Source organism: Pyxicephalus adspersus, chromosome 4 (genome assembly GCF_032062135.1).
Source record: "Pyxicephalus adspersus chromosome 4, UCB_Pads_2.0, whole genome shotgun sequence".
NCBI lineage: Eukaryota > Metazoa > Chordata > Amphibia > Anura > Pyxicephalidae > Pyxicephalus > Pyxicephalus adspersus.
Window position 1 is genome coordinate 97,030,432 of NC_092861.1, and position 27,186 is coordinate 97,057,617.

The window sequence follows — 27,186 nt, forward strand, 5'->3', positions numbered from 1 at the left end:
AAAGCACTGCATAATATGTCAGCGCTATAAAAAATGGAGCAGCAACTCTTCAACTTGCATAGGAAAAAACAACAATATTTACTTTTCTAAGTTAACCCCCTGAGCGGTAATCTCGAGTTTCAGGGTAGCTTTAAACTAAAAAAAAAACCTACCTTGCTCTGTTGTTGTGTCAGCATCCTGCTGGTCTCCGCAGGTCCTGGGGACACGTCCTTCCTCCCTGATCCCTAGCCGCATAATGCAGCGACGATCTCTGGGGTTTCCCGGTGACGTCGGTGCGGGCAGGTGGATCAGCGGGAAATTCAAATTATTTGGAATTTGATTCAATTCAAAATAGCTGTATTGAGCCCAATACAAAGAAAAATTCATATAATATATATATAATTATATTATATATATATTATACATGCTAATGTACACTTACATTACATGTTTTAAATATTTTATTTTTTACAGATTTTTGTGTTTTTTTTTTATATAAATGTATTATTAAATTTATTAAATATAGGTGAGTTATGCCTTAGTTAAGAATTTATAGAGTTATGTCTAAGTTAAGAATTATAGCCTGCAATGTAAAATAAATTTCCATGCAAAAAAAATTGAATACTTTTTGCATGGAAATTTGCACAGTATTAGAACACTAGGGAGGTTAATATTCTCAACTCTTTTAATAAATTATCCCAATTTTTTTTAGCTATCTTGATGTATCTTGAAAAGTGTACTTTATTTACAGTAAACAAAAACTGAGAAAAAAAACATATTTGCAGATGCAGAACATGCATCAATTTATTAGTAAGATGGTATATTTCTAGGCGGTCTATCAAAATCAAAATTCATGTTACAATAATATACAACGTTAACTGGTGGATGGTGTGGTAGCACCTTTCATGGTTTTTTTTTTTTGTCACTGTCCAGTGTTGAAAACTGATTCAAAGCCATTTCCATACAGCTTTTCTTTCTTTCTTTTCAGTGCTATTTACTTTTCTATGACAGAAATTCTGTGGAAGGACACATATATGACAAATTCTATTTAAATAGATTCACTATATACAATTCTTTAAATATGCATTTATTTATAAATATCCATGTTTTCAATTGATGTAATTAATTGAAGTAATGGGTAATAACATAACATGTTTTGCTCCTTCATTAGGTGGATCTTTTGCAGGATATTACATAGTTAGGATAAACCAGATTGTTTTACATTGTTTGTCAGGTTGAAAAAAAAGACATAAGTCCATCAGGGAAATAAATCCCAGATAAAAACCCTATATACATAGGCATATTGATCCTGCAGAAGATATTTGTAGATTTGCTAATATGCATTGTATAAAACTTTTGTCTAAACAGCAATTTGTAATTATAAGCTTGATAAACACTGCTTGCTTTTTTCATTCTTCATAATGAGGGAGGGGTCACTGGCGCCCATGATGGTGCTAGCCTGTCATGTGCTGTGACGTCAAAGGGGTTGTCTTCCAAGTCTGTGCTTCCTCCTTCATATAAAGGTGATCCCACTGAAGGTGAGGGAACAATCTGATTGTATGGGGTATAATGGGCAGTGGAACTTCTCAGATATTGAGATCCTGGACCACTGGGAACTCCGCCAGTTTGTGACAATGGTGCAATGGTGCTGTTACTTACAGACCATAAACTGGGGTATTGACTGGAAAATATAATGTAAAATAAATCATTTATCTGTACAAATCAGATAGCTGTAGTACAATTTGAGAATACATTTTAGATATAAGGTTTTAGAGTAAAACTAGAGCATAGATGGTGACACTCCTAACTGCAGCACCTAATTGGCTGCTTTTGAAAACTGCACTTTTAGATTATTATTTTTTTTTAATCCAAAATTATTAGTACACTCAGGGCAGGTTGTATTTAGACACCATTCTGCTTTAGGCACATTTGAATGATGATGCCTTTTTGTAAAGGCCTCTACCCCCACCTTTCACAGTTGTCTTGCTGAATCTAGATTCAAAGGACCAACAGTAAAAAACAAAAAAACTAAATAAAGAATACATTTCACTATTTTTAAATTTTAATGTTTATTAGGGTCTCTGCTAAGGTAACTTTAGAAGCCCTGTGCTCCAGCGGCGATCGAACGACTCTGCTGTGATGCCGGGGCGTCTGTCCGTCGCGGGGCATGGCTGGGAAATTTTAACTCAGGTTACTGAGTAATCTGCTTTTAAATGCCGCCCCGGTCTCGGGTACGCCGCTGCTTGCATCCGCAGTTAGATGCGATGCACCATGCAGGATTTCTACATGGTGCATCACATCTAACTGGTGATGGGATCACCAATAGTAAATTCCGGGGGTGATGCCAGCAGAAATTTCCCGCTGGCATCACCCCTGGAATTTACTATTGCTGAACGCTTCACCCGGAGGATGTGATGCTCGTAGCCTCCGGATGATGCGAGCAGCCTCGTTGGTGGATCTAAGGGAGTGAGCAGCGTTGGGACATCCCCATCGCATCACCGGGCAAGATGTGAAATCTTCCGGGTGATGCGGTGGAGTGATGGATTGTGGAGGTGGGAAATTTAAAAGCAGATTACTATGTAATCTGCTTTAAAATTTTTTTTTTGCAGTAAAATACACATAAAAACACATACTAAAAGTGTAAATACACATTTTAGTGCATCAAGCATCATTGCCCACTGCCCTGATTTACATTTTGCCTACTATTAGCCCTGACCTTGATCTGACCTTTTGATGACTTATAAATCACTTCCTGAATGTATCATTTTATCACTTTGTCTTTGACCTTGATTGTTCCTGACTGATTGCTGGAGACCACATGGCATCCACAAGGCATCTCGCTGGAGCAAGCACTGTTTTGGAGGAATTTGAAAGCAGTGATAGTGATTTGGAGTCCATTGTGGAATTGAGCGATAGTGATTCACCAGGAAATTTGTCATCAGACAGCGAAAGTGAACTGAGCGACGATTCTGGACCTGAGGTCAGTGCTGTGCGCACATGGTGCTCCATTGACCTTGATACGGACCAGACAGCACCGCCAAGATTTCCATTTACCGGAGCACCTGGGATAAAAATTGAGGCAGAATGGCCTGGCATACCTGAAGTTGTTTTTGACCAACGAAGTTATCGAAGAAATTGTTGCGGAGACAAACAGGTAAGCCGCTCTTGTGTTTGCTAACTTTTTGAAATTTTTTGCTAAATTTTTTTATGCAAACGTGTGCTGCTCTATGTTTGCCAACTTTTTGAAATTTTTTGCTAATTTTTTTTATGCAAACATGTATGCTGCTTTGTGTTTGCTAACTTTTTACATTTTTTATGCCAACATGTGTGCTGCTCTGTGCTAACTTTTTGAAATGTTTTGCTATTTTTTTATGCAAACTTGTATGCTGCTTTGTGTTTGCTAACTTTTTAAATTTGTTCTATGCCAACATGTGTGCTGCTCTGTGTTTGCTAACTTTTTGAAATTTTTGAATTTGTTTGCTAATTTTTTTATGCCAACATGTATGCTGCTCTGTGTTTGCTAACTTTTTGAAATTTCTTGCTAATTTTTTTTTATGCAAACATATATGCTGCTCTGTGTTTGCTAACATATTACATGCAACCTTCACACTATAAAAGAACATATCCTAAAATACCTTTTTTAATTTGTTTTATGCAGTTACGCTAGACAACAACAAGGTGCTCCACACCTGAGGTTTGCAAGAAGCAGAAAGTGGCCCAAGGATGACATTTGGCTGTTTTTGGGCTTGGTGATCCTGCAGGGAGCAAACCCGTGCAGAAGGTGTACTGGTTCAAGAATAAAATGATTGCCGCTCTATTCTTTGGCACAGTCATGCCAGAATACCGCTTTTCCCTCATCATGAAGTACCTGCACTTCGCAAACAATGAAGAATTTGATGAGACTACCCATCCTGCACCAAAACTGAAGAAAATTTAGGAATTTCACAGATAATTCTACAAGCATTTCCGGCAAACCTATGTGCAATAAAAAAATGTCAGCATTGACGAAAGTCTAATGGCTTACAAGGGGAGGCTCAGCTGGGTGCAGTACATTGCATCAAAGAGGGCACGGTTTGGTGTGAAAACGTATATGCTGTGCGAATCCTCATCTGGCTACATCTGGAATACGGTACTGTACACTGGAAAAGGGACACAGTTCAACCCCAGATACAGCCATTATAGATTGGCAACATCTTCAGTGCTATCCCTCATTGAGTCACTGCTAAATCAGGGCTATTGTGTCACAACTGCTAATTTCTACACCTCTCCTGAGCTTTATGTGTTCCTTCTGCAACATAGAACAGATGCCTATGGGACCGTTAGGGTTAACCGGCGCAATCTGCCATCACTGTTTGCAAAAGGAAAGCTGAAGACAGGAGAAATTTTTGCCTGGCAGAAAGGCAAGATGATGGCCCTGAGATGGTGTGACAAGAAAGATGTGTGCCTGATGAGTAACTGTCCATGATGCCTCTACTGTTCTGGTACACACAAAACGTGGGAAAGAGGTGATGAAGCCACAGGTGGTGATTCACTACAACACCATGGGAGGTATCAACAGAGCAGACTTCATTTTGCAAGTTTCCAATCCATAGTCAAGAACCACCAAACACCATCAGTGGCTATGAATAGACCTGGACGTTGTGCTTCCACCGTTGTCAACCCAGAACGCCTGACCGGTTGTCACTTCTACTGTCCTGACTGTGATGTTGGACTTTGTGCAGCACCCTGCTTTAAAATCTACTACAACCGGGATGTCTATGTCTCTGTGAATATTTTTTTTTCTAAAATCTGCATTTAATTTATATTATTATTTATCAATAATATTGCATCCTTGTTTTGAAAATTTCAGTGGGAAATTTTTGATAAAATATTTTTTTTTTATAAATTACAATGTTGTGGTATAATATATCATTATTATTTTTTTATAATTATGATTTATATTTATGTATTATATTATAATTTATGATTATAATATAATAAATAAATATAATTATACCCGGGAGTTAATCCTAAGAATTACAGGCCCACAATTTAAACAAAAACTTCTATGCAAAAAAATAGGATCACTTTTTGCATCAAAAAACTGACAGAATTAGAATGCTAGGGGGGGGGGTTAAGTTAATAAAATCACACTTCCATTATAAATATTACAGTACAAATGCATGCTGAAAATCATACATTCAGTAAAGCTTTATTTTCATAAATGATCTGTCATAAATATTAATACATACCAAGAATTAGAAGAAATACCGGTCGTGTGATTTAATGATGACATTCCATTGTGTGTTTGCATCTGTAAACCAGGCCAATGTTCATTTGACTGGAAAACTGGAAGACATGCAGAGGAATTGTCTGTGTAATTTGCTGCAAGAAAAATTAGATTAATTTTAGTCTGTGTAGATTGACATTAGATTAAAAATGAGCTTTTCTGAAGTGGTACTGACAAAGGGGCTGGGCATTTAGTTTAGAATTTTTATACCATTGCTTTGGACAATACATGAAAAAACCCTCCATGGCTTCTGTATAGAAAGTCTCACAGTGGTAACAACAAGCTGCAAGATTACTTAATAAATATTAGGGGGAAAGATGGGTATTAGTTGAGGTCCACCATAAAGGTACACGAAGTGGAGAGACTGGTCAAATATCTCAACTTTTTTTGTGAACAATCTTATGACAATCTAAACCACAATTGGAAAGTTATGTCATGACATTATTAACCTCAAGCAGTGCCTTTTGAAATTGGTCCTGTAAGTTGTAAATGGAATTCTGACTATAACTACTTTATAAATATGTACATGAAATGTAACTTCTAAAATTTAATTTTGCGAATATTTTTATTGATTTTTGTCTGTGAATTACTTACGTGGAGAATGGTTTCTGTGAGCATATGGGCTTGGATAAGGTGAAGATCTATGATTTTTCAGTGTTGTAAATCTTTCACAGCCATGAGAAGAAGGAAGTTGTAAAGGATTTCCGAATGAAGGATGGTGATTAGCAGAAGAACACAATGAACTGGACCCAGGAATCAACCAGCTACTTACTAAAAAATGCAATAATTAGTATTATGTTGGTTATCTAAGATTTTATTGAAAAAGTACCTACCAATTAAGTTTGACTTTTTCAATTTTACCTTTGCTCATTAGAAACCCCTGCTCTCTGAGCCAGCAGGGCTTACTAGACTGATATCCTCTATGATCTATTTGGATTGTACACTAATGTGCAGGCATGTGAATGAAGCTTGGCCTGGAGGCCTGTAAAATTGGGTCCCTACAAACAAGTTCCAACTAAATCAAAGAGGAGAAGATTTCTGGCTAGATGAAATAATAGAAAATATGTGCAACTCCACATTTCTTGAGAAAATTATATGCATTGACATAGATTTTAGAAAAAGCATTGCAAGTTTTTGCCTCCCACTGATTTGGTGAAACTCAAACATGCTTGCGAATCACTTCCTGCTCCATGAGGGTTGTCTAGGAGAGTATGTGTGCTATAAATGCACCAGTATTGGTCTTGTGTTAAGAAAAAAACTATTTGCAACATTTGAATCCCTGGGCATTGTTAGAAGCGGGTGGTAATATTGTACAAAATAACTTGTAGTAGCAGTGATGTACTGTATGTAATCATATCTGATAGATTCAAATTAAATTTCTAATACTAAAACAGAAAGGTGCACATAACAAGAGCCCCTGGCACTGTCCCACACCCAATACAAATATAAACAGGTATTCAAAGTGAAAACAGCTTCATCTAATTTATTAAACTTATTGAACATTCACATTGCAAAATAAACATGCCACATTCTTTAAATATACAAGCATTAAAAAGGATGCTGTATACCTCCCTTTCTGTCCTCAATGGTAAGCATCTTCAAAATGGACCACACAGCATTGCAAAAACACTTACCAATACCAATATTATACCTATATTTGATTATAGATCTAAATTTGGGTATTTTTTTATGAATATTACTGCTCTGATCTTATGTGCTAAAAGTTCAGTAGCAGATAAAGATACACACAGATGTCACGGACTCTTACTGTTCGCTACTGAACACAAATTACCAGAAGGGATTTATGTACAGTTACTCATAAATGAAAATGTTATAGAAATCCAAAAAAATATTTTCTTCAACAGCATATCCACTTACGTTGTGAGAATCCAGTTTGCTGATGGTTTTCAACATCATCCATAAAGTCCTTATGGTCACTCCTATGGAGCATAAAACATATTGTGGTAGCTTAGAGCCAGAATTATAATTTATAATTTGCAAAAGGCAGCAGTTCCATGCTCACTTTAGATTTTATTTTGGGATTTTTGTTAAAAAAGTAAAAAATACTTGATTATAAATCCTAAAAAAAGAAAATGTTTTAATATTTACCTTTCTTTTGCATCAAGGAAGGCTTTTGCAAAGGGATTGTGCTTAATTTTAAGAGCAGTGATCTGAAAAATATTGAATAAATATCATGTAAGGATATTTGAATGATGAAGTCCAGCTTTGTATTTAACTAAATTATTCAATGTCTATGTTCTTATAGGCTAGGCCATCACATATAAGTCATGTATAAACTTTACATAATAGTAGGGATGGTTGTCCCAAAGGTTTTCCACTAGATTATATCAGTTTGCCAAACCCTATGGTAAACAATCATTATTTTGAAAGAGAGAAAACAAGAAAAAAAAGGTTTTCAGGAACCATAAAAGTAGTTTTAAGTAATTACAAAATTGGTCACAAATCAAATGACTGGTAGTTCGCCTAATTATTGAATATATCAAAAAGCATATGTCAATGAGCATGGTTGGCATAAGTTAGAGTGTGAAACAACGCAGTTGTCTCTGTTCCAGACGTGCTTCATCAGGGAATACATTTTCTCTTTTAAACACTCCCTTTTTAGCTTCAATATACCATTATATGTAAACATTATTTACCCTGCTGTTTCTTAGCCACACAGGTTCTTCATTTCTTTCTATACTCATTGCTAGTATTTCCTTTTCAATTTGATAATCCTGTGTCAGAATCTGATATATTTAGCTCATTTTCATAGTTACACATTACCAATGTATGTATGCTATACACATCTTAGTATGTACAACTTAATATGCATAAACAACATAGCATTTGCAACTATGATGTATATTAAGAACACTTATTATGTAACTGTGCTGTATATTCATACCAATATATTTTGTTATATTGTATATCAGTATAAGTCTTGACTCTCCCTTGATGAAGCCATACCGATGAAATGCATCAGGAACAGAGACAACTGTGTCACTCCAAGCTAACTAGACTCATCAATATATGCTTTTCAATATATTCAATAATTAGGTGAACTCTGCTTAGTTACCGGTCATTGGAATTGTGACCAATTTTCTAATTACCTGTTTTATAAGTAAAAACTCATTTTATGGTGCCGAAAAACTGTTTTTCTTATTTTCTCTCTTCTTAAATAATGAATATGAACTATACATAGCATATCTTACAGCCCTAAAAAAAATTACAGTAATCAAAAACACATTTTTAGGTATCAAATACCACAAAAAAGATTCCAAGGTCTCTATTGTGCCTAAGTGCCTCATATTACTGTTGTAAATTGTTGTATCAATATAGTATTTCCAAGTGTATATGCTATTTTCAGTACTCTAGTATTTATTTTAAAAAAATCACTCACAACTGTAAAGGCTAGGGAAACTTAGAAATGGGTAAGTGCAAGCTCAGCCTGTCTGTAAAAAATATTGTTATGGAGATATTTCTGTTTTTCCTTGTGTACCAATGGACCAGTAGCTCCAACACATAAATGTGAATTTTCATGGGTAGGTGAGGATTAAAGGCATAAGCTTAGCTTCTCATAAACTACTATGTCAAAATTAAAATTGGAAGAGTAATGGCATACCTTGCTTCTGACAGCTTCCCAAAAGTGGAAACATAAAATCACAACAGCATTTCTAAAATATAAAAAGGATCATTTATACTAGTTAATCATTAATGATACATGCATTTAAAGAAATAGTATCAATGTGGTAAAGGATTACAATGTCAACTTAAGTATGACAGGACTGACAGTAATTCTGACCATCTTGCTGTCATTTTAAAGTTTTACTGTATCTGTGTTATGCTGTCTATGGTATGCATTGTAACTTTCTACTAATTTTATGATAACCACTAGCAAAACTCTAGAGGTTAGAGGTTACTATTTTTGAACTATGCAACTTTTTTACATTTATGCGAGCATTTATTTTTTATGAATTTTGCTCTACATTTCTCTTTTTTTTATAAATCAGTCTCCTAGAAAGAGCTAAAAAAAAGCTTTGTAAATGTATAATGTAGGCTAGATTTATTATTGGATATCCTCAATGTGTTTTATTCATTACTGAAATACAGTATAAAAACCAACGTGTCTCATACCTCTTCATTCTGGTAAGCTGTGACAGCTATAAATTGTGTTTCTGGAAATGAATGACTTGTTATCATTTTCTGTGGTCCACCAACTCGTACTATATGAATCCTGGGTTCATATTTATGTAAAGAGTTTAACATGATCTAAAGAAAAGGAAATAATTTAATTCAGAATTTACAGATTACTTAGTAAAGAAATAGAAAAAAATGAGTACTGATTTACACGTGTTATTGTTAGTGGGCTACTGTTTAAAATAAATAATTTATTTTAAGGACAAGGTGAATGCTGTGGAACATACAAAAAGGGATCAATCCATAAAACTGACACACCAGAATAATCACACTAAAATTATACTAAACATTTTAAACAAACATTTATTTTTAGCTGATTCCAATAAGATTTAAAAATAAATAGTAAAATTGTTTTATGATTAGTCAGATTAAAAGAAAAAAATCAGTAACATGGATAAATGTATTCTTGTGTGAACGGAGACTAAAACATTTTAGCTAAGTGGTGTCTTTCTACATGTCTCCCTGTGGAGACATTCGTCATAATATGTTGCAAGCATTTTACAATACAGTTCACATACAATGCTTGTATTAAAAATGTGAACTGATTGCATCATATTATGACATTAGAAATTATTGTTTGTAAAAGACAGAAATTGTGTTTTCTATTGTTATGATAAATGATAACTGAGCCTATACCTTTGAATATATAAAAATATTACCTGTCCTTCCCCATTCATTTTGTTGGTGAGTTTGACCTTGCTGAAAGAAACTGGGGCTTTCATCCAATGGGCTCCAAAGTTAGGAGAATCGGGGTGAATATAGACACAACTGGGAACTTGTGGTTCAGGTTTGCCGCCTGGCACCCATTCTCCATTCACATACTTCCATCGGTTGTTATCCACAGTTATGAAGTCCATCAAAAATGAATACATAGCATTTGGGTCTAGGCCCGTAACAATTACTTTTAAAACTGGAAACATTCTCCTAAAAAATATATATATATATACCTGGTTATTGCATGTAAATTAAAACAGGATAATGACAACAGAGGGACAAAAACAAAATTACTGGTTCAAGTCAAAATGAATCTTGCTTATGGAAATCATCCCAACAGTATACAATACATATAGCCATAGCTAAACCACATTATATTTGTATTGGTTAAACTTAAGTAAAATGCAGGAATTCCACATGTAACGGAATAAAAATGAAATATAGCTAATACCTATGTTTTGTGCTTATGTACATATTATTATTATATTATTATTATTATAAATAATGTTTCCTCCCATTGTATTTAATTTAATAGATCACTGGTGTGATCTTTCTACTCATAAAATAAAGTTACATACTATAATGCACATGCAGTATAACAATGCATAAAGACATGCAGGTAAAAGGATTGTAATTTCATTCTTTTAGGTTTTAAAGGATTGGAATCTTTGTCTGTCATTCTTACTGTCTGTTTCTACTCACTTCCTGGGTCAACCTAATAAACTTGGATCACAGACAGTTGAAAGTGACTGACAGATGTTTTATTCATTCTTGACTTTGCTGTTTAAAGGTGTTTTTATTCATTTTTAATGCCCTGATTTTCTGTTCTAGTGACAGATACAAGGAATTAACCCGACTGAGAACACTGTAAAGAAATTCTAACACTATTCAGAAACATAAAAAAAGTTCTACCTGCAGTAAGACTGTCTGTTTTAAAACTTAACTAAACCTATTTTACTAGGAACTTTGCAAGACAGAAAAAGTATGGTTGACAGTATGATTGAGTATGAGACTGTTAACATAATAAAGCAAATATTCACTTTGGACAGTAAAAGTCCACTAAAATTAGTAAATTGGATAAATCTTTATTCACTTTACTTATCCAATCAGGAACTAGCAAAACTAAAGCTGTATGTTCTTGTCTAGCATGAAATTCAATTTCCTGGCAGTTTATACCACACTTTTTTACACACAAAATGTTGGTTTTGCATTTGTTTACACAGAATTACACTTTAGTAAGCACATGACACTTTGGCACATTTGTATGCATTAAAGACTGCATAAAAACAGAAACAAAAATAATGCATCCCTTAACCTCCTTGCAGTTAAGCCCGACCTTCGCTCGGGCAAAAAAAAACTGCAAGGATGGTTAAGCCCGAGATTTTGTACATCCTTACTTACCTGGTCCCCCTGTGCTCATCCAGCGTCGTCCTCCATCGATCATCGTCCGCCGATCTCTCCAGCGTCGGGTGCCTTCGTCGGGTGACAGCAGGACCGGTAAGAAGCCGGCCGGCATCTTGTGTTCCGCCGGCCGGCATCTTGTGTTTCGCCCGCCGGCATCCTGTGATCCGCCGGGCCAGCGGATCACAAGATTCCGGCTGGTGGAACACAAGATGCCGGCCGGCGGAACACAAGATGCCGGCCGGCATCTTACCTGGACCCGCTGATCGTCCCACGTCCTCCTCGTTCCAGTGCCGGATGATCTCTGCAGGGAGAAGCCGTCCGGCGGAGAAAAAAAAAACCGGACGGCTCCTCCCTGCGTGCGTGATGACGTCGGCGCGTGTGCGGGAAATTCAAATAGAAACTCATTCATTCATTTTGTATTGGATTCAATACAAACTCCTGTATTGAATCCAATACAAAATGATTCAAATAAATACAAAGTATATAATTGGTAAATTCAAACTGTCATTTTGTATTGGATTGGATACAAACTTGCGTATCCAATCCAATACAAAATAATTCAAATAATTACAAAGTATATACCTGGTAAATTCAAACTGTCATTTTGTATTGGATTGGATACAAACTTGCGTATCCAATCCAATACAAAATAATTCAAATAATTACAAAGTATATACCTGGTAAATTCAAACTGTCATTTTGTATTGGATTGGATACAAACTCCAGCATCCAATCCAATACAAGAAAATAAAAAAAAATAAAATAAAAGTAAATAACTTGGAAATTCAAATTCTTATTTTGTATTGGATTGGATACAAACTCCCGTATCCAATCAAATACAAAATAATTCAAAACAAACTCCAATAAATACAGAATCAAAGTTTTAAAAATTGCCACACTAGGGAGGTGTTTTAGAATAATATAGTACTTTACAATATACAGAGTTACTGCTTTTTCAGTATTTATGATTTGTTTACATTGCTGATTTTTGTGTTTTTCCTTTAATTTTATTAAAAGTAATTTTTTTTTTTTACATGATTGTGTGTTTCAAACATTTTTTATATTCATATTATCTACTAGAACCCCTGTTCGGACATATTTCTGTAAGTTACAGGTCTACAATTTAAAAAAAAAATTCATGAAAAACAGTGGATCACTTTTGGTACAGAAATCTAGACCTCAGTGTAACGCTTAGGTGGTTAATAAACTTTAGTGTACCAAGGATAATGGAACATGTTTCAGGGTCCCTGAAACACAGAAGTACTTTCCTCAGGAAAGACAAGTATTTGAAGGCACCCACTGTGCAGTAAAACACATTAGTATACATTTAACTTTGATGGGTTACATATATAAAGCCTAACTTGTAATTTTTTCCTTTTCAGTGGGAAAGGGTTAAACTGGTTGTCAGGTTTTATTCATGTGGCCTCGGGACAATAAAAGAGGGGGGTCACTAAGGCAGAAAAGTATAATAAAAAAACCCTCTCTGAGGTACAAGTCTTGTTCTACTGTTGTAAAAATGGTGTTTAGTTTGTGGCCTGCTCACTTTGGAAAGAGCACCATTCATTTACTGTACCTCTTACTGGACATCCTACTTTTCGTAAGTGGGACATACGAAAATGGTTTTGCCTGCAGTTAGTCTTTGAGTTGAATAAAAACAATCATAATAACATTAATTGTATTTAGCTTCCCATTCTACATCACTGCTCACAGGATACATCTTTTACATTACACAGATTCATTTACATTTTAGTCCTGGGTTTAGTTAGCACACAAACCAATATTGATTACTGGAGCTTATCAGGAGTTTAAAATTAATCAGGTACTACTTGTTACAACTTGTCAGTGCAAGTGTAAGCTTGCAACCTATTTTATGACATAGATTAATAAATGAGTGTACATGCATTTGAAAACATTTCAAACAAGAGCAAACGTCTTTATTGTTTGTCCAGGGATGACATATAGTAACTGCACAATATTTTTATTAACGTCCAATCTGTATCATATTTAAATCCCTTCTGTTTACAAATGCTTTACAGATGGTATAATTATTGGGGTAAATAAAATAATGCAAATAATTAAAAACATTCTGGATAAAAATTATGACAATAAATCTGTTACTGAACTATGGAAAACAAGCTATAGAAATGGTAAAAAAACAGTACTGCAAAAAGCTTTACTTATCTAATGTATAATGTTGCAAGAATTATAAAAAATCAGGTTTGATCTGTGTTTTTTCTCTTTGACCCAGTGATTGTCTGTGTCTGATGTTACAATAATTAAAATGTAAACAACCAAAAATTATATACTTTATTTGTATAATACATGAAGTACTATGTACATAATTTATAGTACATAAACTACTATGATAAATACCCTTTCTCTTTTATCCAGTACATATAAAAACAATACAGAAAAACACATTATTATAAAATGTCCCATAGAAATCTATAAATTTTTGCAAATAATAAAAAGAAGACATTTGACTGAACACTTACCTGCCATTCTTGGTGACGATCATTTCATTTGTGAGTTCTTTGAATCTTAACCATAAATCTGTTTCTTCTAATGTAACTTTAAGCTCTCTTTCTGTAGGGTCTCCCTTGTCACTGCCAGCCTGTAGCTCATTTTCTACAGCTGTTAGGAGATGATCCATTCTGCACCCTATATTCTTGCTACAGTTTTCTGTTCCACTGAGACTCAAGTGCAAATTTCAGTGCCTGATCTCTTCCAATAATCCCCAAGCCCTGAGTTTTCAGACCTTCTAAATCAAGTTGATGCCTTCCAGAAAGTTGCTTGCCCTTGAGAGTGCTATGATTGGTGGATAGTTTCTTTTGATCTCCATTGGTCTTGTTGATGATTGGCCAGTGAATGTTCCTCCAGGTTTTCAGAAGCTTCTCAGTATAATTGCCCTGTAGATTAAGTGGGAGTGTATGTAAATATCTAAGTGTTAGCACCTACATGGAAGAGTAGAGGTGTCATAAGGAAGAGGTGTGTCTCCAACACCCATAACCTGCTTTAAGTGTAATAGCTTTCATTAGGGATTAACACCCTGCAAAATTGAAATTTAAAATCCAAGGCTTAAAAAGAAGAGGTGTCTAGGTAAATGGACTTCTATGTTTTTCTATCACCTATCACTTATGTCTTATAGGCAAAGATCATCAGCAAAACATGTTCTTCCTTTTCTCTTCATCATAAGGAAATTCTTTGGGTTTTTAAGTAAAAGAATCAAAGAATTTAAATACTTTAGTCACACTACGTTTGATATTGTCCCCAGCAGAAACAAATTAAATTGGATGATTCAAAAAAATGTATATATCAGCAGTCAAGGATTGGGGACTATAGGATATTTTGTTCTAAGCATATTTATGTGGTATTCTAACCTACATTAGAAAAATCCACTATAAAATTATACCGACATTCACTCATATAGTAACAATAAATACACCTTTATTTGTATTCAAAAACTCACTGGGTCACAAATGATTGTCAATGATAATTGCAATATATTACTTTTTTACTACCTCCTGGCAGCTGAGATCTCTTTTTAAGGAAGACATTGGGCCTGATTTATTAAAGCTCTCCAAGGCTAGAGAAAATACACTTTCATTAGTGAAGCTAGGTGATCCAGCAAACATTGAACAGATTTCTTAAAATCTTTTTCTATTTGCTAGCAAATGTTTTGAATCCTGAACAGATCCATTCCAGGTTTGCTGGATCACGCAACTTCACTGAATAAAGTGTATCCTTTTCCAGCCTTTAGAGAGCTTTAATAAATCAGGCCCATTGTGACTGTAATTTACTATTACCTTCCCATGGGGACAAAGACTAAAGAAGTAGGGTGAGAATCCACAGGAAACATTTAAACCCATATACACAAAAACATGAGGCTCACACAAGAGCACAATTTTCTAGCTCATAGGATATTAATATACAAGGAAGGAAGAATTTCAGAGATAGTTTTGTGTATTGCCAAGAGTGATATTTAATATAAAGCATTTAGAATGAGAAAACATATAATTATAAATGCTGAATTTAAACTTGAACAGGAGATAACAGCTCTTAAAAGGTAATCTGTATTGTACACTTTTTATATAAATGCAGGTACACATCTTTGTAAAAAAACTGTTACTCTGTAAATAGCCAGCCGGACATCTACATAATTTTATTATTACACAGTAATTATACAGTGCCATCATATTATGCAGTGCTGTACAATGTCCATAGTCATGTCACTAACCATTTCCCAAAGGGGCTTACAATCCAATGTCCCTACTATGGTCATATGTCATTATTACAGTCTAAGGTCAATTTTTTTAAGGGATATGCCAATTAACCTAACTGCATGTTTTTTGGGAGGAAACCCACACAGACACGGGGAGAACCTGCAAACTCCATACAGATAGCGTGCGGGCTGAGATTCTAACCTAGGACCTAGTTTTGCAAAGACAAGAGTGCTAACCCCTGGACCACCATGCTGCCCACATATGATAAGGCATATGATACAGCATATACTGTGCTATGGGTGTCCTAATTTCTTGCCCTACAGCGAAAAGTCAAATTTCCTATTTCATTTTCCAAAAATGAATTAAAATTTAAGTGATATGATGAAACCAATTGTAAATTGAAATATAAATTTAAATATATATATATATATATATATATATATATATATATTTATATTTAAATGTGTTTTAATCATCTACTTTTGTAAAATCCACTCTACCTAGGAAATCATATACTTCCTGTTCCTGAAAGGAAATATGATAGAGTGCAACTTGTACATAATAATTTGCAGATTTCTCACATTATTTTTTTAGAGGTCTCTTACGTCTTTTTATATATCTTTGTCAGACCTTAAAGTAAATGTCTAGTCATTCAGGGGATTATCCTACTGCAAAAAAAAAAGATAACAAGATGGTAGACTCCAGACACACCATGAAGCTAGTATTTGAGATGAACTAGCTAGAAAGATGAAAAAAAGCAATTTACAAGTGTAACACTTTTTGGAGAACTTTAACAGTGTTTTAATCAATATTTGTTTTCCACTGTAGCAAAATTGGCACAAGTACACTTGACTGGTATGTCTGCAAAGGTAGCTTATTTAGAGTAAAACATTTTTATAACGTGAAAAATACAAACCCATTATTTATTTTTACCTGTTCATTGTTTATTGTTTAACTTGATTGCAGTATCAAAAATTTAAAATGTATACTTTTTATTAAAATCTGGAAAACCTGGATTGCTCTAAATATTTTGACTTTGTAATATATAATACATAACACAGTCTTGAGTGAAAGGAAGGACCCCCTCTTTAAACTCCAAGGTTTTACATATTAGGGCCTAATACAAATTGCCATCCCTTGATGGTTTTAAAATATTTAAATTAAATCTGAGGTGAAAAAACAACACACAACAGATTCCAACATGTCATTATTTATTTTAAAAAATAAACCCAAAATGGGGAAGCCATGTATTAAAAGTCCAAAACCTCAATTTCTTGCAAAACCATCTTTAGCAGCAGTAATTGCTTTCTGTATGTCTTTATCATTATCAGCTCTAAAGTTAAAAATTGTGACCAGGCAGGGTTTTTCTGCAGAATGGGACATACAATGTCCCTACTGCAATAAGCATTCTTACCTGCTCGATCAATCCCTTCATCTGTCAAAATCACTGAGATGAACATTCAGGCTTCCATGTGGTTATTGGAACTGAATCAACGTCAATGAAATGTTATGTCATCCCATCACGGCCAATCCACATCAACAAGAAACGAGGAAGAGAAAAAGAAAGAAGGGAGCAATAGCACAGGAGTAGTTGAGTATAAAAGGGTACAGTTCTGCTTTAAGGTTGCAGCACAGCATTTCAATCTATTTGAGGTCTGGACTGTGCCATTGCATCACCATGATTCTTCTTTTTAAGCTATTATGTTGTAGATTTGCTGGTATGCTTATGAACATTGTCCCATTGCATGACTCAATTTGGTGAAGTTTGATCTGTCACACAGATGGCTTCACATTTGATCCTAAAACACTTTGGAGTACAAAAAAGTCCATGGCTTACTCAATGACTGCAAGGAGCACCGATCCTGTGGCTCCAAAGCAATGCCAAACTGTTACCTCCTCCAACACGTTTATTAATTGGTATAAAGTTTTTGTGCTGATATGCTATTTTCTCTAAATGTGGCCAAATGTGTGTATTATCTCATCTCTTATCTGTCGAAAGGAAATTATTAAAGAAAATTTGTAGTTTGTTCAGATGCAATTTACCAAACCTAAGACATGGTGTCATGTTCTTTTTAGAGAGAAAAGGCTTTCTTTTGCCAACTCTTCTAAACAAGCCATATTCTTTGTCTAATTGTACTGTCATAAACTTTACATTTAATATTGTAACCAAGGCCTTTAGAGCCTGAGATGTAGTCCTTAGGTTTCAATAACTTTGACCATCACATGGTCTGACCTTGGGGTTAGTTTGCTTGGGTGTCTATGCCTGGAAAGTTTAGCAACCGTCTTGAATATTTTATACTTGTGAATAACCTTTCTTCCTGTAGAATGGACTTAAAATTGTTTGAAAATGGCTTTATAACCCTTCCCAGATTAAGGGGCAGCATTTTTCTTCTCTATGATTATCGCCTTACTTGTTCTTGTGTTTACACACACCTTATCAGACCAGCAAACCGATTTCTACATTTTTAGACATGGTTCCACTTGCTGATAGTCAATAATCAAATGCATATGATTAGCAGTGCCTGCTACTTTCTAATTCCTATGTAACGGGTAAAGGTGTTCTTAATTTTTAACACACTGCTTTTGCATTTGACTTAGTAATTGTTAAATAAACAATGACATGAAGTAATATGTCATGTGTGGCAGTCTGACTTTCCTTTCTTTATGTATATCATCAAGTTGGTAACACCAACACAGTAATCCTGTGTGTATAAATAGTTTTTGTGAGAATAGCATTGGAAATGGTTGCTTTAGAGCAGTGGTCACCAACCTTTCTGACCTCACGGACCACTAAATTCACTGAACTCAGACCGTGCATGCTCCAGGAGCTCCAAGGGGGAGAAACTTCTCCCACAGTGACATCATGATGCCAGAACCCACCCACTCTTTCATTGCAGGCCAAGACTTGCTTGCTAAATTTCTGGGGGGGACAGTAGCGCAGGGCTGTGGACACAACACAAGTTGTGTCCACAGTCCTGCGCTACTGTTCCTCCATGATGTTTAGCAAGCAGGTCTGAGCCTGCAATGGGAGAGTGTGTGGGTTGTGTCCATATGGGGGACAGAGCTGTGGATCACCAAAATTTTCTCGCAGACCACTGGTTGGCAACCACTGCTTTGGAGAAGGACAGTGGGCAACTGAAATAGAATGGCAACAATTTCTTCTTTCGTTATTGTGTGAATATTGTGTGATATTAAAAGGTATATTGCTCTGCTATGTATGGCAATTGTGATCAGGTATTACACAAAATAGGAGCTTACACAGGAGACACCCACAAATTGCCTGGCATTAGTACTTCAAAAAAAATGTATCTGAAACTATTAAACAATGTATATAAGTGAATTCAGAACTCTGGATTTGCAAACCTGTTACCGTTCAGTAAACAACAATGACATGCACGCAAAAAAAAGATCAGAATTACAGCCAAGCTTCCATATTCTCTTAAAACAGGTTTTCTAAGGAGAGAATGCCAGCAAAAAAGAAAAACAGTCTGTATTTATTCTGTTGTTTGTGTTATTTTCTCTGATTACAAGGCCTGATTACTACTTAATCTGTATCAAAGCAGTTATTTTTACATATTTCTAGTATCCGAATTCCCATATTTGCATTTTTGTATTTTCACATGCAACCTGCAATTTATGCCTCTCAAATATTGGGTATTCCAATATAAATGATCTTTTGCCACCTTTTGGGGCTACTAGGACACTGTTTTTTTAAAGTCCCAGATATGGCAAAAAACACATCCATATAAAATGGTAGTATAATTACTAAATCAATTTTCATGAATCAAAAGAGGACAGTGGCATAAGGGTCATCCCACACCTGTAATTTCCTACTCCTAAAGTGTAAATACAGCTGTATTGTTCCTTCCTAAAAAACAGCAAACAATCTTCTGATTACTGCAGTCAGTGGAAGTGTGCCCGGCCAACAATGGACATCAGGTCTTACTGATGTGTATATAAAGAAATGAAGTGTACACACAGTGGTTATATTACAGTCTTGTGCAGATCATGTTTATCTAGGCTCTGTTCATTTAAACAGTCATGAAAGTAAAAACTGAATACACACATATGGTGTGAACCATGAAGTTTTTATTGCATATTTCTTTAGTAAATATAATACTTGTTGCTTTATGTGGCAGGAAGATGTCTTTGTAATTTACATAACTAAATTTATAGTCGTCTCTTTATTCAAATACTATAATATAGTTTGGTTTACTAGTAAACATAACACTGCAAATGCCATTTTTTATTCTTCAGAAAATAAATAATGTGGATTTGAGGTTGTATACATCAGGCCTAAAATGCTAATTTAACATGTAACACATTTTAAATTAATTTTTTTGTGCATTTTTTCATGTGGAAAACACAATGTTCCAGAGGTACTGGTCGAAGGACAAAATTTGCTGGAACACTTCCTTCAAATTCACTATAACAAGACAAGGGGGCATTCCATAGAGCCAGGGAATGGAAAGTTTCTATATTCTTGGAGTTGTAAAATGTAGTGTAGTTTTTTGGAAGAACAAAACAGAGTGTTTTATTTTGTGTACATAGATTTGCTAAAATAGATCTGACATAGGATTACTTCAAATTAATTGCCACAAATTAATTGAGCTCATTCTGATCTTTTAAATTGATAGATATTCTGGTAGGCATTTTTTGTACTACAGCTGACCACAACCCAAATTACAAATTGGGGTGCATTGTGTATGTGCATTTAGTGGCCTTGTGTGTGTGTGTGAAGTGCCAAACATCAAAAAAGCTTCCTCCACAAACTTTGCTTAGAAAAGAGCCCAAATGCCACATGTGAAGATCAATTTAAAGGTCCCCATTGCATCTAATAAATAGAAATAAACTATATAGAGCCCACTTAATTTCTGGAAATGTCATCCAAAAAGTCCATACTGTTCATAAAGACCTTAGGTATTCATCCAGATGCCACATCTTTATGGGTTAATATTTCTCCTATTAAATAGGGTAATTGTGTCTGTGTAAGTATAGAAAGGGAGCAAAGAAAAAATCACATATCATAGTCTCTTAGTTGTTAACTTTCCCGCATAGTACGGACTTTATATGCTGTGACACATATGTCTTGATTTTTTAAGCTTTCCAACGCTGGAGAATTTAGACTATCATGAGAACCTAGGTGATCCAGCAAACCTTAAATGTATTTGCTATTAGTTAGCAAATATTTTCAACCCGTCACCAGACCCATTTCAGGATTGCTGGATGATCTAGATTTACCCATTACAGTCTATCTTCTCCAGTTATGGAGAGCTTTAATAAAACAGGCCCATATGATCAAGTCCAATTTAGTGCATATACATATAAACAACATTTTAAAATAAATAAATGAGACTATTTCATTTAAAAGAACGTAGATTTATATATATAAATCCTGCATGGTTAATGTATATGACGTTTTTTCTCACTTTAGTGTGAGCAATTTGCTCTAGTGCAGTGAGGACCCAGAATACACAAGGAAAGACTACTATTTACAGTATTTACATTCACACAGGCGGGACAAACACAAGACATGTGGTCCACAGTTCCATAAGTTACAAGACTAGATGAAAGGCTGAAAGTATGTAGAAATGTCTTATCACAGTTTGGTACCATTCTCGGCAGGTTTTGAGTTTAAAAACTGTTAAGAGTACAGGTGAACAAATCACCCCGTTTATGAGGAACACATTCATACTGTTTTTGAATACAATACCATAAAATAGAATACTTTGTGGGTGGGTAATTTATAGTTGATAAATGGAGCTATTCTTGCGCCCTGTAGCACGGTGGAAGAATTTGTGGGACTACAAGTGTCAGGAAGGGTTAAAGAAACAAAAACAAAACAGTTAGGCACTGCTTAACCCCCCTAGCGATTCATTTCTTTCCGGTTTTATATTGCTAAAAGCAGTACATTGTTTTTCATGAAAATTTATTTTACAGTATAATATAATAGTATGCGTATAATAAAGTTTGAAACACAAAATCATGTAAAAATAATCGATTGAATAAAAAAAATCTATACATTTAAAAAAATATATTTTTTTTAATTTTTGAAAATTTCTTTTTAAAAATACATAATATACTCATACTAATATATATATATATATTGTAAAATAAATGTTCTTGAAAACAATGTACTGCTTTTACACCTATATTTCCAATGTACTGCATTGAATACAGTGATTTTGTATTGATTGCAATCAATACAAAATACACATGGATTTTGAATTTCCCGCCCCGCACAGTGTGACTCGGGGGTTACCGCTTTTAGCAACTTTTTTCTACCCCGAGTCACACTCGGGGTTACTGCTAGGGAGGTTAATTAAAAGTTAGTACTTATCTTTATTGGATGCATACAATGGTCCAAAACAGCAACAGTTCCATCAGCAAGATCAGGTGACTGGGTTTACCCCAGGCAGTGCCCATTTCCATATCATCCAACTGGGAAGAGTCAAGTAGGGAGAAGCTGGAATTTCTTTACCCGTGTTCAAACATGTCAGCATCAGCACTCAATTCTATGATATCTGGAGTTACCAAAATACACTGAACTCAACCAATCAACTTGTTACACAACTATTGCTAGCTCATTTTGACCAAACCTCCTTGTTACATTATGATATGAAAAAAACTTGCAGTTTTTAGTATGAGAATATATTTTGTATATTACCTGCCGTTTTCTCTCTCATGGCCCATCAGGGCATACCAGCCATAACTTTCTTCTTTTCAGGTCACTCCAATCCCAACCTAGTGTGGAAAGGAGGACACAAGATGTTCACAAGGGCACAGACTAGACAGTTTACACAAATCCACATGTACATTCACAACACATGTATTTAGTATTCCATGTTTTTGTATTTAACTTGCTAAAAAGATTAACTCTTAGGTGGCTCTCCAGTGAAATAATCAGAAAGCCTCACCATTCCTGCTACATACCCAGTTGTGACTAATTTTGCATGTGTGCTTTTTAATGAGAGTATAAAACTTTACATCTGAATGTTTTAAAGTTATATCCTTGCCCTTTAAGATTTTCAAAATGTTTGAGAGAAAGGGAGAGAGATAAAGAGAGAGAGAGAGACAAAAAACTCTGATTTGACAGACTATACCAGTGTTTCTCAAACAGGGTTCCCCCAGAGGTTACTAGGGGTTCATTGAGCAATGAGCAGTTTGTGCCTCTCAGGTCAGTTTTAACTGATACCAATGATCTTTTTGGCTATCTGTAAGGAAGGCAGCCTTCCCACTGGCCAGCAATGTAAGAGGCATTCTTCCTTCTGACCACCACATGAATGTGCTGAAAGTTGTAAATACCTGAAAGTTATTTCAAGGAGTTGTCCCATGTTAAACATGTTGAGAAACACTGGACTTTACTGACAGAATTGTATGAGAGGTGTGATATTTATTCTAGAATTAATATTCATCTAAACCCTTTTCATTTAAATCGCTAAAGCAATGTGTCATAAACAATTGCCATTGAAAAAAACTGTTTCAGTGAGGCAGGTTCAGTGCAGCTAATCTCCATCAGAATCTATCAGCCACGGCCTGTTTACATACGTTCATTCCAGCAAAGGTTCACTTCATTACTCTTGGCTGACTTTTTAATAGTAACAACCGTGGACCATTCTTGTTGGCACAGATGCTTTTTAATTTAACGCAATGGGAGAAGATGTTAGGGAGTGAGCTAATGCATGTCCATTAATGCACATTAAATCTCACTTTTACATGAGTAGCTTTAAGGAAGATCAATAAAAATCAATAGGCCAGCCACACACCCTGATGTGTTTAAGTACAAGCCTTAGTGTGTAGGAGTGACATTAAAAGATAAGGGCAAAGCATACTATGTGTTATACCCCAAAACTAAGATATCAATAGGCCCCAGTGTCTGAGTAAAGATATTTATGTAGCATTACCAGATATCATTAAAAGAAAAAAGATCCAGATTGATAATTACTAACTTTTGCATCACTCTCATTGGGCCTGATTTAATTAAACCTCTTCAAGACTGGAGAAGATAGATTATATTGAGTAAAGCGGGGTGATCCAGTAAACCTAGAAAAGATTCCTGAAATCATTTGCTATTATTTGGCAAATGTTTTTAATCCTGGACTAGATCCATTTCTGAATCACCCAGGCCCAATGTGAAAGGGTATTCAGACTGTTAATGTAATTGAGAGTGATGCAAGGGTTAACAATCATCAAACTATCTAAGCATCCCTTTTTTTCATCAAGCTCTAATGTAAGGCTGCATACACACGTGCAACAATTGTCTTTGTAAATAAACGATCCACGACAGATCGTTCGATAATTGTTAACAAAAGAAGTGCACAACGACTGATCAACGACGCCGTTGAACGAGGAATCTCGCTGGAAACGAACGACCTTCCCAGCGGATCTGATTGGGAGACGATCATTCTTAATTTATTGTGTGTACGGTCGTTCAGTGATCGTGCATTGTTCTGTAATACACTTTCTCCTGTACATGTCACTTCCTGCATCGTTTGAACGATCATTCAATGTGTACATCGTTTGAACGATCGTATCGTTACAGCATGTACAGAATTGTGCACAATACGATCGTTCAAAATAATCAGGAATAATCGTTGATTGTTCGTTTTCAAACAATAATTATTGCACATGTGTACCTAGCCTAAGGTCTTTAACTTTTTATCTCCAATCACTGAACGAGAATAGATGTTCAGTTCTTTCTGTAGTGAAAACACGACTCAAGTGAGAGAAAATACCTGTAATATATGAGGAATATTCTTTTAAACAATTATCATTGGAAGAGGCATATTCCCAGTGCAAGATTTCCTTTACCTATTTTGGAACTCTCTCTCTGGACACCAGGGCACAAGAGCACCAGGTAGGTAACCTCAAAAGAAATAAAGCTGACATATATTTCCAAGTGTCACTGGTAGTTTTGCATAAAATACTAAATATATGAAACATTTAACTCAACATTTTATGATAATAAAAACTTTTTATCAAATGCTTTTTTCAAAAAGTGAATTAAAGAAATGAAATGTTTGCTGCTAAATTATTGCTACGCATAATACTTAATAGGTGTGAGCTAAAGTTTTGTTTCACACTAACAGCTTAACAATTTAGGTCCACAAAATTATTTGTGAAGCCCTTCTTTGGATATAAATCTATATAACTGAATAATTCTCCAATATCTCCCACTGATTTTACTATCTCATGCCAAGGATTTTTAATTCGATCTGTTGGCATTTCCCCAAATATAAAGAACCAGTTCAGGGTAAAATGTCAACACAACATTGCTGTTTATGGCACTCCGCAATAAGCCATATGCAAGTTTTGCAATAAAGGCCTCTCGTACTGATGTCTAATTTAAGGTTCATGTCAACCATCCAAAAATGTGAAGGCAATAATAAATAATATTAAAGGATATTTTTTTTCCACTCTTCTGAACATGTTTGAATGTTTTCAAATATTACAAGTTCTATTCACATGAACACAAAGTTATTTTAAGTTGGTGCTGAATTTATATAGAATATCAAGTCCCCCTAAGTGCTTTACAATGAAATGTAATTGCCAAAATATGGAAAACAGCCATTTAGCGAATTTAACCAGTAATGGTGATTTTCATTATTTGCTAGAAACAAGCTATATGTAAAAATGGAAAAAGAGAGATAGAATTTACTGGCACACCTTTCACAAATATTTAGGAGTGGGTATTGTGGAGATATTAAGCATTACCAATCATCGTGTGAGCTTTGAGACCTTTCCAGAAACCAATATACTTTAGGAAGGAATGCAAACTGCAAATTAAACTTCCATTCAGTTTCAGCAAGATGACAGTGTGATCTATGATTAACAGTCATTGGCTGAAGATGAGAAAAGTACATTACGCTTCTTTGTGAAAAGACCATTTATCCTTCTTTTTGTAAGTAGTTTTAAAGTATGCGGACAGTAAAAATAAAATGCCACTAAGGTAATTTTTTAACTTTAGTTTTAGATGAAGTGGGAACAGGTTAGATTATCCATTAGGTTTTTTATTGTTTTTGTCCATTTTGTAGATTTTTCCTTACTTTCTATTTAATGACAACACTGGAAACAGATGGGAATTTCCAACAAGGAGACAAGCAACAATTGAACGCTAAAATAATGTACAAATGATCCAAACTCTACTAAAATCTTTTTTTTTTTTTTTAACTTGAGTGTTTCTATTACTAATGGAGCCACTACCTAAAACAATGGTACCTGGTGAAAAGGAGAATAAAACCAACCTTTTACCACCTTGATTACAGTAATAATCACTGGATGCCACACTTGGTATCAGCAACCCTTTTATATAAAGAAAAAACTGTTTTTTGCAACAGTAAAGACTGAAGGGGAAACTGGAAGGTGTGTCACCCAATCTTGCGCCTCTGCAATGCGAGATCAGGACATTGGGTTTATGGGAAGAAAAACCCAGAAGAGAGGAAGGAAGAAGATGGTGGCACTCAGTGTCCAGTCCACGCTGAATAAAGGAAGGAAGAGTGAAGAAGTTCCAGCTTATCAACTACTGTGATAACAGTAGTGGTCATATGTATATCAGGGAATTTGATTACCATTTCCTGTTTATTGATTATTTAGATGAGCCCAGATAGATTACATGTGGCCATAAACAACTAAATGCTACTCTACAGGTCCAGCACATTGCCTAAGCCATTGACACTAGAGAATTTTAATAAACACTCTGTTGAGAGAGCTCTTTATAGCTCACAGAGATTTTCCAGTTTCTTGAAAACTAGTGAAACTTTTGGTGATAGGAATGCTTACACCCCTCCTGCCCCATGAATGAATATCCATCAGTAATCATAGTGTAGTGTTGCAATGGTGCACAATTAGCAATGATTAGATTATATCATGTTAGAAAACATTTGAGCAGCATTACTACAACACCTTGATGTTGTTCACATTGATCATTACTAGAGATGAGCGAATCAAAGCTGACGAAGTGGAATTCGTTGCGAATTTCAGGTAAAATTAGATTCGCAACAAATGCAAATTTCCTTGCGCTTCGTGGTAACGAATCGCAATTTTTTCTAAAATGGCGGCTACACATGTGAGGACATGTGGCAAGGAACTCTGGGAAGGTGGGATGACCCATAATGCCATGCATGCAGCCATTCAGCAGCCAGCCAGTCCTGTGATGTCACAGCCCTATAAATAGCCTCAGCCATCTTGGATTAAGACATTTTACAGCTTTCTGAGTGCAGGCAGAGATGTCTGCAGGAGCTAGAGAGAGTGATAGCAAAAACCTCATTGTGAGTTAAAAAAACTGAAAAAACGATTTATAAGTGCAGAGAAAGGGTGAGGAGAAACCATTTCACAGCATCTTAGTGCAGAGAGAGACGTCAGAAGGCGCTAGGGACAGTGTTAGAAAAGCGATTTACAAGT

General features: G+C 35.2%; 2 protein-coding genes across 2 annotated transcripts in view; both read right to left on the bottom strand.

The window, feature by feature from the left end:
• Nucleotides 1–830: 830 nt before the first annotated feature.
• LOC140329842 (T-box transcription factor T-like) lies at nucleotides 831–15,377 on the bottom strand. Its single transcript, XM_072410234.1, has 9 exons — nucleotides 15,370–15,377; nucleotides 14,059–14,259; nucleotides 10,105–10,369; nucleotides 9,383–9,517; nucleotides 7,358–7,419; nucleotides 7,127–7,188; nucleotides 5,843–6,019; nucleotides 5,211–5,343; nucleotides 831–1,660 (listed from the first exon to the last, which is right to left on the bottom strand). Exons 1-9 carry the CDS (start codon nucleotides 15,375–15,377, stop codon nucleotides 1,396–1,398), a joined length of 1,308 nt encoding a protein of 435 aa, XP_072266335.1. The 3' UTR covers nucleotides 831–1,395.
• A 7,071-nt stretch (nucleotides 15,378–22,448) lies between these two features.
• Nucleotides 22,449–27,186, bottom strand: part of LOC140329843 (T-box transcription factor T-like) — a 44,317-nt gene continuing 39,579 nt past the window's right edge. The window contains exon 12 of the mRNA XM_072410235.1: nucleotides 22,449–22,530. The gene's annotated coding sequence lies outside the window, so the exon portion shown is untranslated. The remainder of the gene's footprint in view (nucleotides 22,531–27,186) is intronic.

Excerpts from the sequence above, each read along its gene's own strand:
- LOC140329842 (XM_072410234.1), bottom strand. Across the intron at positions 10,370-14,058 it reads ATCGTCACCAAGAATGGCAG|GAGAATGTTTCCAGTTTTAA; the intron begins GTAAGTGTTCAG and ends TATATTTTTTAG. Across the intron at positions 9,518-10,104 it reads AAATGAATGGGGAAGGACAG|ATCATGTTAAACTCTTTACA; the intron begins GTAATATTTTTA and ends CCTTTTCTTTAG.